The 13,511-nt window shown below is 37.8% G+C and overlaps 1 protein-coding gene across 1 annotated transcript; it reads left to right on the top strand.

The window, feature by feature from the left end:
* Window positions 1–9,039: 9,039 nt before the first annotated feature.
* Window positions 9,040–9,975, top strand: LOC116889895 (olfactory receptor 6C2-like). The gene has a single exon (XM_032890718.1). The coding sequence runs from the start codon at window positions 9,040–9,042 to the stop codon at window positions 9,973–9,975; it is 936 nt and encodes a 311-aa protein (XP_032746609.1).
* Window positions 9,976–13,511: the final 3,536 nt, after the last annotated feature.

The following is a 13,511-nucleotide window of genomic DNA, read 5'->3' on the forward strand; positions in this document are numbered from 1 at the left end:
GCCAACATCCTGCAGATGTGAGCCAACTACCTTATTGGCTAATACATAAAGGTCTACCAGCCCCCTGAAGATTTCCTCTTCCCCCAACCTTGCTTTAGTATATAACCAGAGCTTGCAATAATTAAAATTGTCACCCGGAGCCCCAACCTCACTGATCCCAGCCCACAGTTCCCTGCTCCCAAACTCCTTGGAAGAGAAAGCTCACTACCTAGACAGGTTGGCACTACTGAGACTGCAGAGCAGGAGAGACCACCAATACTACCCACCCCTGGCCACGTCCCTGGCACAAGAGGAAACTGTATAGGGCCTCTGGGAACCTGAATATAGGGGCACTCTAGTGTGAGGTTGCCTGCAATCCAGACACCACCCAGATCTGAAGGGACACGATCAAAAGCTCCCTGCACCCAAATCCCGAGGGAGGGGCACACACACATGGAAAGCCAGAAGAGACTACACTCTCCCCACATTTCTGACTCCAAAGCAAAACACCTAATGTCATCTGGAACCACAGTGCACAGGGGCCCCGGAAAAAGGAGGTACAGGCCCTCCTGGTTGCTGCTCTCAGGGAGAGCTCAAAAGCAGACACCCCACGAGCAACTTGAGCCCCAGGACCACAGGTAAGACCAACTTTACTGCTCCAAGAGACCTGCCTGGTGGACTCAGGACACAGGCCCACAAGAACGGCTGAAGACCAGTAGACAGGAAAGAATACACGCCTGAAAGAAGAACACTCTCTTCCCATAACTGGCTGAAAGAAAACAGGAAAACAGGTCTACAGCACTCCTGACACACAGGCCTATAGGACAATCTGGCCACTGTCAGAAATAGCAGAACAAAGTAACACCAGAGACAACCTGATGGCAAGAGGCAAGCACAGGAACCCAAGCAACAGAAACCAAGACTACATGGTATCATCGGAGCCCAATTCTCCCACCAAAACAAACACTGAATATCCAAACACACAAGAAAAGCAAGATCTAGATTTAAAATCACATTTGATCATGATGAGGGAGGACTACAAGAAAGACATGAAGAACTCCCTTAGAGAAACGCACGAAAACATAAATAAACAAGTAGAAGCCTATAGAGAGGAACCACAAATCTCCATGAAAGAATTACAAGAAAACACAATCAAACAGGTAAAGGAATTAAAAATGGAAGTAGAAGCAATAAAGAAAGCACAAAGGGAAACAACCTTGGATATAGAAAACCAAAGGAAGAGACAAGGAGTCATAGACACAAGCATCACCAACTGAATACAAGAGATAGAAGAGAAAATCTCAGGAGCAGAAGATTAAATAGAAATCATCACAATGGTCAAAAATAATGGAAAATAGAAAAAGGTACTGGACCAAAACATACAGGAAATCCAGGACTCAATGAGAAGATCTAACCTAAGGATAATAGGTATAGAAGAAAGTGAAGAATCCCAGCTCAAAGGACCAGTAAATATCTTCAACAAAATCATAGAAGAAAACTTCATGACCTAAAGAGAGAAGCCCAAAAACATACAAGAAGCCCACATAACTCCAAATAGATTGGACCAGAAAAGAAAATAATCCCGTCACATAATAGTCAAAACACCAAATGAACAAAACATAGAAAGAGTATTAAAAGCAGTAAGGGAAAAAGGTCAAGTAACATATAAAGGCAGACCTATCAGAATCACACCAGACTTCTCACCAGAGACTATGTAAGCCAGAAGATCCTGGACAAATGTCATACAGACCCTAAGAGAACACAAATGCCAGCCCAGGTTACTGGATCCAGCAAAACTCGCAATTAACATAGATGGAAAAACCAAGATGTTCCATGACAAAACCAAATTCACACAATATCTTTCTACAAATCCAGCCCTACAAAGGATAATAAATGGTAAAGCCCAATATAAGGAGGCAAGCTACACCCTAGAAAAAGCAAGAAACTAATCGTCTTGGCAACAAAACAAAGAGAAGAAAAGCACACAAACATAACTCACATCCAAATATGAATATAACAGGAAACAATAATCACTATTCCTTAATATCTCTCAACATCAATGGTCTCAACTCCCCAATAAAAAGACATAGAATAACAAACTGGATACGCAATGAGGACCCTGCATTCTGCTGCCTACAGGAAACACACCTCAGAGACAAAGACAGACACTACCTCAGAGTGAAAGGCTGGAAAACAACTTTCCAAGCAAATGGTCTGAAGTAGCAAGCTGGAGTAGCAATTCTAATATCAAATAAAATCGATTTTCAACTACAAGTCATAAAAAAAGGATAAGGAAGGACACTTCATATTCATGAAAGGAAAAATCCACCAAGATGAACTCTCAATCCTAAATATCTATGCTCCAAATACAAGGGCACCTACATACATAAAAGAAACCTTACTAAAGCTCAAAGCACTCATTGCAACTCACAAAATAATAGTAGGAGATTTCAACACCACACTCTCATCAATGGACAGATCATGGAAACAGAAATTAAACAGAGACATAGACAGACTAAGAGAAGTCATGAACCAAATGGACTTAACACCACCTCATGGTACTTTCTCCACAATTGACCATATAATTAGTCATAAAACAGGCCTCAACAGATACAGAGATAGAAATAATCCCATGCGTCCTATCAGATCAACAGAGGCTAAAGCTGGTCTTCAATAACCATAAGGGAAGAACGCCCACATACACATGGAAGTTGAACAATGCTCTACTCACTGATTACCAGTGTAGGGGAATGTCGGGGTTGGGAGGCCAGATGCGTGGGTAGGTGATTGGTGGAACACCCTCATAGAAGCAGGAGGAGGGGGAAGGGAGTTATGGGCAGGAAACTGGGAAAGCATATAACATTTGAAAAGAAAACAAATCAAAATCCAATAAAAAAAATCCCTAATGTTACAAAAAATAAATAAAAGAAAGGTTAAAAAATTAAAAAATAAAAGTAAATAAATTTATTTCTTCTGAATAATTTTGGCTTAAATTTATTTGTCAGCTCTTATCACTATAATACATGCTTGCTTTCTCATTCTATTTACTTGGAATAACTTTTTCTTTATTTTCACCCTAATGTTAAATTTGCTTTTGATGGTAAGGTATGTCATGGGAGCAATCGATAGATTAATCTCTTTTTAATTCAATCTGATTATCTTTATTTTTACTGGAAAATTTGGTCCATAAAAATTAAAGTTATACTACAAAGGTATTGATTATTGTCATTTTGCTGCTTTGGGGGTGTTTTTTGTTTTGTCTATAATTGCTCTTTCAGGATAGCTTATTCTTTTCTGAAGGATCCTGAATGTGTCCATAGTTCTTTGTAGTCTCAAGAATTCCTTCAGGTATCCTCCTTAATGCCAATTTAGTGGTGATGAATTTATCCTGCTTATTTTTATCAAGGGAAGATTTTGTTTCACTTTTAATTAAAACAGATAGTTTTTCTGGGTATAGTAATCTCACTTGGCATTTGCTGTCTTTCAATAATAATATACATTGCTCTGTATTCTGGCTTTTGTGGTTTCTGTTGAGAAAATTGCTGTAATTCTGATGTGTTTGCTTCTATGTGTGACTTGTTCTCTCTTGCAGCTTTCATTAATTTTTGTTTATTCTCTATGTTTAGGGTTTTGACTGTAAACGATATGATGTTCATGTCTGATCTTGTCTATTTGGTGTTTAAATGCTTCCTGATCTTATATGATTACTTCTTTACATTTAGAAAAGTTTCTGCTATGATTTTATCAAGTACATTGTTTATGCCTCTAACATGTTCTTCTCCTTTTATTTCCATAATTAATTATGTTGATAATTTCATGGTGTTTTATAGATTTCATATGCATATGTTGGTATTTTCTTATTATTGTATATTTTTAATCCTGGTGGAGTATTTTAGGATCTCTTGGGTATAGAATCATGTCTTGATGGATGCAGTCTTATTCATGAGTTATACATGCACCTTGGAGGGATAAATTAGATATCCTATTTAGGGCTGGGAGTTCAATAAACCACTCAATCTCAGTATTTGGTGAGCTACAAGTCTATGCATTAACTAACTTCCAATGCAAAGGAGATAAGTGATGCTATCACCCCTTATTTAAAAAGGGCTCTCTTTGCGTCAAATAGAGACCATCACAGAAAACTGCAACAGGACACAAGGCAAGGGGAACAGACTGTAGGGAACACAGGCCCAATGGATAAATCTATATCAGAGTTATTGTATCTCTAGAACATCATGGAAGATGGAGCAAAAATACTGTAAGTGTCAGAATAGCAGGATGGCTGCTCTGCAACAGGCTCTCCTAAAAATGTATGCATGCACAAGATTGGAAAAATATCAACATTAATGAACATGTTCATGTGGAGGAGGGGAATTTCATGGGGTCACAACCATAGACAAAGAACTGCAGGCTACTAATGACTGCTAAGAGAATTAGCCCTTCAAGGGATGAGCTCTCCTGTTGGTTTTCCATTGTAGAGTTGTCAACCCTTAAACCATATATATGCAAACAACAAAAACAGACTCAGAAGATTGATTTTGTGTGTGTGTGTGTGTGTGTGTGTGTGTGTGTGTACACAAAGAAAAGATGCTATCTACTTGAACAGGACATAGGAGAGATTCAAATGAAGGTATCTGGGATGGGCTAGAAGGAAGAAAGGAAAATAGGAAATTATATCATTCTACTTCAATTAAAATCTTATTAAATAGTTTTCAGCAATAAAAATTTGATTATCAATAAATTAAGTGTAAACTATAATGGAATTACATAGGATTTTTTTCAGTCACATCAAGTGATATTTTTTTCCCTTGGTAGAATGGGTTTTTAACTCTCTCTGTATGATATTTCAGGTAGAGAATTGCATTCGTGGGGAAGACACAGTTTACAGTTCTAGTTTAAATCTAAAAAAATAAATCGTTATTATGTATTGTTCCAATGGCATATAGACCAACCACCTTTGGAAGAGAGTTTCCCACACTACAGCACAACTGCAGTTCAACTTCCTCTTTAATGATCTATCAGGTTCCATACTCTGTATTAGGTAAAACAAAATGGGAACCTTACTGTAGTTTCCTCCTGACTTAGGCAGAGAACTTTGAGAGCAAGACTGTCTCAGCCCTCAGACTCACATTTCTGTCCCCTCACTCTCTCCCCTAAGTATATGTGGCCATTGATTCTGCCCAGTTTTGAGCTCTGCAGATCCTCTCTCCTTATGGTATTCAACTGTGCAAATGTAGGGGGTTGGAAGAAGAAGAGGTTACTGCCAACCTCAACCATTGTCCTTATGGAAGAGCTTGCCACCAACCCCTAGTTTCATACATAAATCCCCTTTCTCTCTGTCCATGATGGTTTACAGGGCCATTGGTCCATTGGGCTCCAGACTCTGCTCTAGCTCATCACAGTGTTGATGTGAATGGGGAGGAGAGGGTAAAAGACAATGTCAGAAAATTCCTACTGACAATAACAGTGTTCTGCTTCACTGTTCAACTTCCAGATGTTCCCCCACAATTATGTAGCCAGTCTTTGGTCATCCAGCTAATTATTAGGCAAGAATTTCCTGTAGTTTGGCCTAACCTACCCCAAGCCACTGAAGGCATCTGAGAACTGTCCACAATCCCTTCCACCTATTTTCTCAAAAAATATCTCAGCTAGTATTGATAAATCCATTTACAACTATCATTTCTTTAAGGAATAAAAAATGGCCATGTTTCAACCATCCTGCCTGTTTTCCTTCGCCAAGTTAAATGGATGAGGCTGCTAAATGCTGTTTTCCCCCAAAGCCTTTCAGTGTTTTTTAAGCAGTACTTATAAGCATTTTGATACAACTATAGAACAAACCACTACACTAAAAGCAGCAATTTGATACTGTGATTTTATGTATTTTCTCGATTTTCCTTAACTGATTTAAATTTCTCAACTATATAATAAGTGATTCACATGACAATCTTTACATAAGAAATGTGGTTTTTATTAGAGCTCCCCTTAGGTTTTGTTTCAGTTTATGGATCAAGTATTAAGCCTAAGTCTGTAGATTAGTGTATAATCAGATTCTTCTCAATTCTTGCTGAACTCTAATGCTGTATCCTTCTGTCTCCAAAGACACTGTCTCTGAAGAAGCACAATGCAGCATAATTTTTTAAACTTGAAATTAGGTTACTCAGAAGATTCATTAGTGAGTGTACATCGCAAGGGATTATGTTTATTTAGTTAGTTGCATTTTTACCAAATAAGCAAAGATTAAGCTAGAAAAAGAAGATGCTCATGGCTCTGATAAGTCAGAGCAACAAGAATCACAAGTGGAGCATTCATACCAGCAATTCGTTGATTTGTTTTTACAGGAAGAAAGTTTAAACAGTATAAAAGTAAGTCCAAGAAACTGAATACAGATGGATTCTACCTAGGTGTCAATGCATCCCCAATCAGTCGCAAGCTTGACTGTGGCAAAGGTAACTAGAAGTTGATACGAGAATATTCATGTCAATTTTCATTTCAATGAAGGAATTTTAAGACTTCAAACTTCAACAACAAACAAAATCTAACATTAACAGTCACAATGGTAAGTACAATCAATACTCTTGTCTTTATTATATTTTTTTGTTTGATCTCATTTTTTATACCTTGGAAAAATTTAACTCATAAAATGAGAAATAAATTTGTGATAATTTCTATATTTTATAAAGCATGCTCTTTATTTACACAACAAAATTTCTCTGCATATATAAACCTAATCTGATGATATTTTATATATGACTATATATAGAATTTAAGAGTTAAACTCAACTGGTCACACATGCCTATAATCTCAGCATGCTAAAGATTCACAGAATAATACATAAATGTTACATTTTGATAGCTATTGATAAATGTTTCAACTTTATTGAGAATCTCAAATCAATCAATCAATCATCATCATCATTTCTGTGCATATAAAAAGGTAAACACCTATAACACATCCTAAGAATGGGAAATTAGTGTACAGAGAATTACCTCACAGAAATCTATCTTCTCATTTCATTTTGAAAATAGAATAAACAAAAGTCAGCTAGCTACATGAATAGCACTGACTACAAAGGACTAACAGTGACAATGTTAATCTTTTACTCAGTGGCATGATCACTGTCCCCTCTGAGACTAGATGTAGAGTAGGAAGAAGAAATTTTTAAAGCATCCAAGGAAAAGAAACCAATTCCTCTTCTGTCACCTATAAATAGAGCAAAATGTTGGTCTTTTGAAGAACCAAAGTAGCTATTTCTGGTGAAGCATGTGTGCAATCTTAGGAGACTGAAACTGGAGGGTTGGGGTTTAGACGTCATACTGTACTACATATCAATATCCTGTCTGAAAACAGTTTTAACTAAAAAATACTACCAAAGAATATATAACTAGCTATCAGTTCGAATTCATGCAAAATGTAAGTAAACAAAGTCAGTATGAAATGTTTTGCATTAGAAGCCCAAATAGAAAGGAAATATCTTTGTAGATATCTGATTGGAAAATATATTTAGAAAAACTTGTTAGACAACCAGTTCAATGTGGGATTGTCTGACTTTTACCAAGTTGTATAATAAAAAGGGAGGTGTGGATGGTCCATGTTCCATGACTTGAATCTTAAACCAGTGTTCTTTTTTGTGTATTAATAACAGGTAATGATTCTTGGGGTTGCAGAGACAGGAGTGTCCAGTACCACATTTGTCAAACTTGCAGGAAACTCTCTGGGAGATTTTAGAGTTGGAAAAATGAAAATCAACCAGGTAATTGGGAATAGGGTACTCCTGTTCTGTTGGAAGTGGTCGCTAAAAATCTGGCACTGGGGATGTGGTACATATTGGAGCATGTTACCTTTTTTGAAAAGAAGAGCATGCTACTGGAATGGGTTTTGTCTGAGATATGCTCAAATTAATATATCAGGTCACAACTGAGAATTAAAGGGCCATGGAAAGATAGAAATATGTGTATAATGGAGATCACCTGAATTATGGTAATGTAACATAAAAGAGCTGAAGAAAATGCCATAATCTTTTAAGTAAAGAGGGATAAAATTTTAATAACTTTGTCAACAGTCTAAAATAAACAAAAGAATCAAATTGACTCTCACAACCTCATAATTTGTAGAAAAGACAATGTTTCAAACTGAATATGTAAATGTTCATTCCAAATTAATTAATACCATTTACTCATGCATATGTTCTTAACTGTGTCACAATATTTTTTCTTAAATTGGGTTAGCCAATTTCCTTATTCTTTCATTCCATGTTTTATCATGAGCTTAAGGCTATGTGGGAAAAGTAGATTCAAACTTGATATGATGTGGTGGGGAGTCATCACAGACAGCATCTTTGAAAATTATTTTTCAAAGTATTTCTTGAGAGAATGTGTGTGTTCTCTGCATAATTACATCGTGCTTTAAAGGCTCTCTGCTATTGTTATTATTATTACTCTGAATTGTTAAGTGATCACTAGGGAACAGAGAAACCAAATAAGAAGGCAGGCAGTATCATGGCAGCAACTATAGAAGTGAGTGTGTGTGTGTGTATGTGTGTGTGTGTTTGTGTGTGTGTGTCTGTGTCTGTGTCTGTTTCTGTGTCTGTGTCTGTGTCTGTTATAGTGTTTATAGGTATGTTGTACACATAGGTGAGTAGATACATGTGCATGGACTGTATATTAATAATGCTAAGTCTGGATGTCTTCAGGGTGAAAACACAAATTGCAGTAAACACAATTAAATGTTTCAAGTACAGAGTTACAATAGAGGCCAGAAGTGACAGAATTGTGCATAGTTCTCTCACATTGTCCAGCTTGTTTCGGCACTTTACAAAGGAGCAACACACTTGAACAAAGCATCATATAATTCCACCTAGTTTTGATACTTCTTGAGCCAAAAGGGATTTTTGTTTCACATAAAATAACAGAATCACGGACTTACAGGTCCTTCCACATTATGCATTTAAAGGGTAATTTTTGAGGTATAATGAATAAGAAAAACCTGACAAATTTAAAATGGAATCTATATTTAAAAGACTCTAAATGTTCTCTGCAGATCTAAAAAAACAGAAATCAAAGATGAGGAACCACACTATCACAACCTTCATCTTACTTGGACTGACAGATGACCAACAACTGCAGGTTCTTATCTTTATCATTCTCTTCTTCACCTACTCACTGAGCATAACTGGAAATCTGGCCATCATCTCCCTCGTCTTAGTGGATCCTCACCTTAAAACAGCCATGTATTATTTCCTTAAAAACTTTGCTGTCTTAGAGATCTCCTTCACATCTGCAAGCATCCCCAGATACCTGTATAGCATAGCAACAGGTGACAACACAATTACCTATAATGCCTGTGTTGACCAAGTATTTTTTACCGACCTCTTTGGTGTAACTGATTTTTTCCTTCTAGCTGCCATGTCCTACGACCGTTATGTGGCCATCTGCAGGCCACTGCACTATTTGACTACCATGAATACCGCTGTCTGCAGAAGACTTGTGTTTTGTTGTTGGGTAGCTGGTTTATTTATTTTAATCCCCCCACTTAGCCTCGGCCTAAATCTGCAGTTCTGTGATTCTAATATCATTGATCATTTTATCTGTGATGCTTCCCCTCTCCTTAAAATCTCTTGTTCAGACACTTGGTTCATGGAACACACAGTTCTCATCTGTGCTGTACTGACTCTCATTATAACACTGGTGTGTGTTGTTCTCTCCTACATTAATATTATCAAGGCAGTTCTTAGATTCCCTTCTGCCCGACAAAAGAAAAAGGCCTTCTCTACCTGCTCTTCCCACATGATTGTGGTTTCCATCACCTACGGTAGCTGCATCTTCATCTACATCAAGCCTTCCGCAAAGGAGGAGGTGGCCATCAACAAGGGTGTGACTGTTCTCACTACTTCCATTGCTCCTATGCTAAACCCCTTCATCTACACACTTAGGAATAGGCAAGTCAAGCAAGCCTTCTGTGATTCAATAAAAAGAATTATAGCATTTTCCAAGAAATAAGACAGGATGAAACCCAATAAACATGGACGGTATACTTCCCAAACTTCTGGGTCAGGCTGACTTTTCCTGAACACTCTTTCTCATTGTAGTCGATTAACATTCCTTCTCCCACAAACCTCTATTAGGATCACATCCTTCCATGTGTGCTAATAACTTTCATAAACCATAACCCCTGTTTCACTTTAAAATTAAGAATACCAGAAAATGATAGTGTAAACTAAAACAATAGAGAAGCAATTGCCAGAAGATTTTTATATCTTCAACAAAAAAAGTAAGTCACCATTCTTTTTTCTAAATCAAAACTTTCAATTGATTAATTCACTAATTCATTTAATGGAAACTAGTGTGTATTCTCCTTAAGTTGAGCACTATTTAGGTCCTAAAACAGAAGAGTACACAAACAAAACAAAAAAAAACAGAAAAACACAATCACACCCCCCTCCCCACCATGTACTCTCAGAGATACAAAGGAGAAATGGGAATAAGATAGTGAGCAGATAATCAAACTATCCCGCATGTATAGCAGGGAAACCTTTTCACCATAAAATAGGATGAAATTCTATCATTTTTAATACATGTAGGATAGTGAAAATTGTGCTAAAATGCATCAGGGTTATAGAAGGGCTGACCTCAGAGAAGTTGAGAATTGATATATTGATTTCTAGAACAGAAATGAGGAAGAGAAAGTTGAGAAAAGATTAATTAAATTACAAGTAGGTAGAAGTCAGAAGTTCCATTGAGATGTTGCAAATATGGTGACTATATCAGTAACAATAGCATACTATATAATTCAGAAAGCTTGAAAATAAATGTTGAATGTTTTCATCAAACAGAAGTTATTAATTTTTGAAGGAACAAAAGTTGAGTTCTGATTTAACTATTACACAGTGTTCTCTTGTAGCAAGATACCATGTGACACTTCATGAATATGCATACCTTTATGTTTTAATGCAGTCTTAATTAATATGCAATAAAATAACTTTAAAAATAAAAAGGCCTACACTGGAATAGATGTTTTCCATGAAAGAAAATAACAAGCCTTTTGATGTCATTAAAAACATCAAAAATAATCATTTTATGCTCTTTAAAAATGTATTAAATTTATTTTTCATGTAATACATTCTTTGTTGGTTTACTTATTGTTTCATTTCAATCACAGCCCCCCCCTCCTGACTCCTCCCAATCCTCTATACTTTTCCTCTGGCCTAGAACTTGACCAGGATGTGAGGGTGATCTGACTGAGACATCTGTTACACTGTTGATCACTGCCAAGATTGAGCTGCTTATCTGGATCATTAGGTGGGTATAGTCTTACCTCCTCACCACTCCAGGTGATTTCATCCCTCCTGAAGTTGCTTCATCAAAGAGGACAACCTCCCATGGAAAGAGAAGAACCTGTCTTCAGTCAAGGGTGTAGGAGTAGATGTGCTCCCTAATAGAACATCCAAACAATGTCTCAAAAAATTCATATTTTAAAGAGTATCTAACTAACAACAATCATAATCCTAAATGTTATGTTTTTCAAAAAATAAAACATTGCAAGTTTAAAAGAATAATTTGAAATAGTTTTTCTGAAAATGAAAGAATATACATACATACAGAGAGAGAGAGAGAGAGAGAGAGAGAGAGAGAGAGAGAGAGAGCGCTCTGTCTGTCCTAAAGCTGGCTTCAAACCTATAGAGTCTGCCTAACTCCTAAGTGCTGAAATTAGAGACACAGCCACTGTGCCCAACTATTCTGTGACATCTTTTAATTGCAATCTGCCAAACACATGCCAAGAAAGAAGCAAAACAGTACAATAAAATGAATATGTGAATGCTGAAAACTTAAGAAAATGTCTTAAAGGAATATGCAAAACTACAAATAAATAATATTGCCATTTTGATACATGGTAAAGACACAGAGTGTTCACCACAGTTTGTTGGGCCCTCCTGGGCTGCATCATTGTTTACCCCTGATGAGCCTTGCTGATGCATGTGGAAGCTTTTGTTCTTAAGAAAAGAACATCCTGTCCTTCTGTTTGGCCAGTGGGTGTTTGTTTTCAGTTCCTGTTTTCTTTCTGAGAATGTAAACTTGTTCTTCCATGTAAATCTGTTTTCCACTGTGCTTCCTGGGTTTTTTCCCCTGGTGGATTTGGGGTATATGTACTGTGAACCTCAGTAAAGCTTTGGCACTCTCATAGCGCAAATGACCTGAGTCTCTGTCTTTTGCTAAATCCCCCAGGAGTATGCCCAGTTCTTGGTCCTGCACTGACAAGTATAGGTCCCACCATGATTGGGAAAGAGAGGAGCCCTGACAGGACCATTCCAGGAAGCCAGCTGGCAAAATGAAAGGAACTTATTGGGTGAATGGCGCCACAGCATTGAAGCCCCATTCCCCAGTAAGCAGGATATAGTGAAGGACACCACAAGAATTGAAAGCACATGTGAAGGAAAGTAAAAATGATTTGAACCAACAGTGAATAAACCTTGTAAAAAAAAAAGAGAGAGAGAAGGTAATGGTAAAGTATTATTGTGTATGTGTTCTTTCAGAGTTATACTAAAATTTGCAGAAGCAAAGTCAGATTCTCACAGATGCTTCTAGTCTTTAGACCCTGACTAGAGACAGTTTACATCCTAGATGTGAGAGAGAATGGGTTTGAGAAAAACAGTCCTCCTGACTCTCTGGGGATGCTTTGGCAAAAGAGAAGGAAAATGATTGTAAGCTTTGTGGAGCTCTCCTAGGGAAACGAGGTTGAGAGACTTCCTGACCCCTTACTGGCTCCTATTTGAGAAATGCTTATTTCAGGTTCTGGGTCCCTTAGGTAGGATATCTGGATCTCTATGGTGTGGGACATTATCTAGTTTTCTCCCTCTATCTACTTGTCTGTCCTTGGTGCACCAATCTGTCCATGTCTATCAGTTTATATCTGTGGTTTTCATTGCTTGGATGCTCTGTTTCATGTTTAAAAGAAAAAATGGTTAAAACTTTATCTGCCAACCAGTCATTCACCCACTAATTTAGTGTTAACTCATTTCAAAAAAAGAATAAATAAATAAAAAGCAGTTTCAATTGGCCTTTGGAGCCCTGCACCTGTAGCTAGGAGTCTTGGTCAGCTGAAGAAGCCCCCAGGGGCTCAGTATCTGCACAAGCCGATCTTAAAGGGGCCAGCAGCTTGGCTTCAATAGTAAGGGAGCTGATGGCCATTTCTCTTAGAAAAATCTCTGACTGTGATTATTGGATTTGGCAGGTGACAAGGTGCTTCTCTTAAATTACAACTAGAAAAAGTAAGAATTGTGTTTGGTCTAAGTATTAAAGATACATGTAGAATTGATAGAAATACAGTCTCCGAGGGGCAGCGCAGATCTTCCTGGCTGCTGAGGCCGTGGAGAGCTCATAGGCAACACCCCGCGAGCAAACCTGAGCCTGAGGACCACAGGCCCCCTGGAGAGGAGTTCTCGCCGCCTGGTCGGGCGGGCACTCCTGAGGCAGCAGAGCGGAGGAGACCACCAACGCCGCCCACCTCTGCCCACATCCCTGGCCCAGGAGGGTACTGT

The sequence above is a fragment of the Rattus rattus genome, chromosome 1 (assembly GCF_011064425.1).
Source record: "Rattus rattus isolate New Zealand chromosome 1, Rrattus_CSIRO_v1, whole genome shotgun sequence".
Taxonomy (NCBI): Eukaryota; Metazoa; Chordata; class Mammalia; order Rodentia; family Muridae; genus Rattus; species Rattus rattus.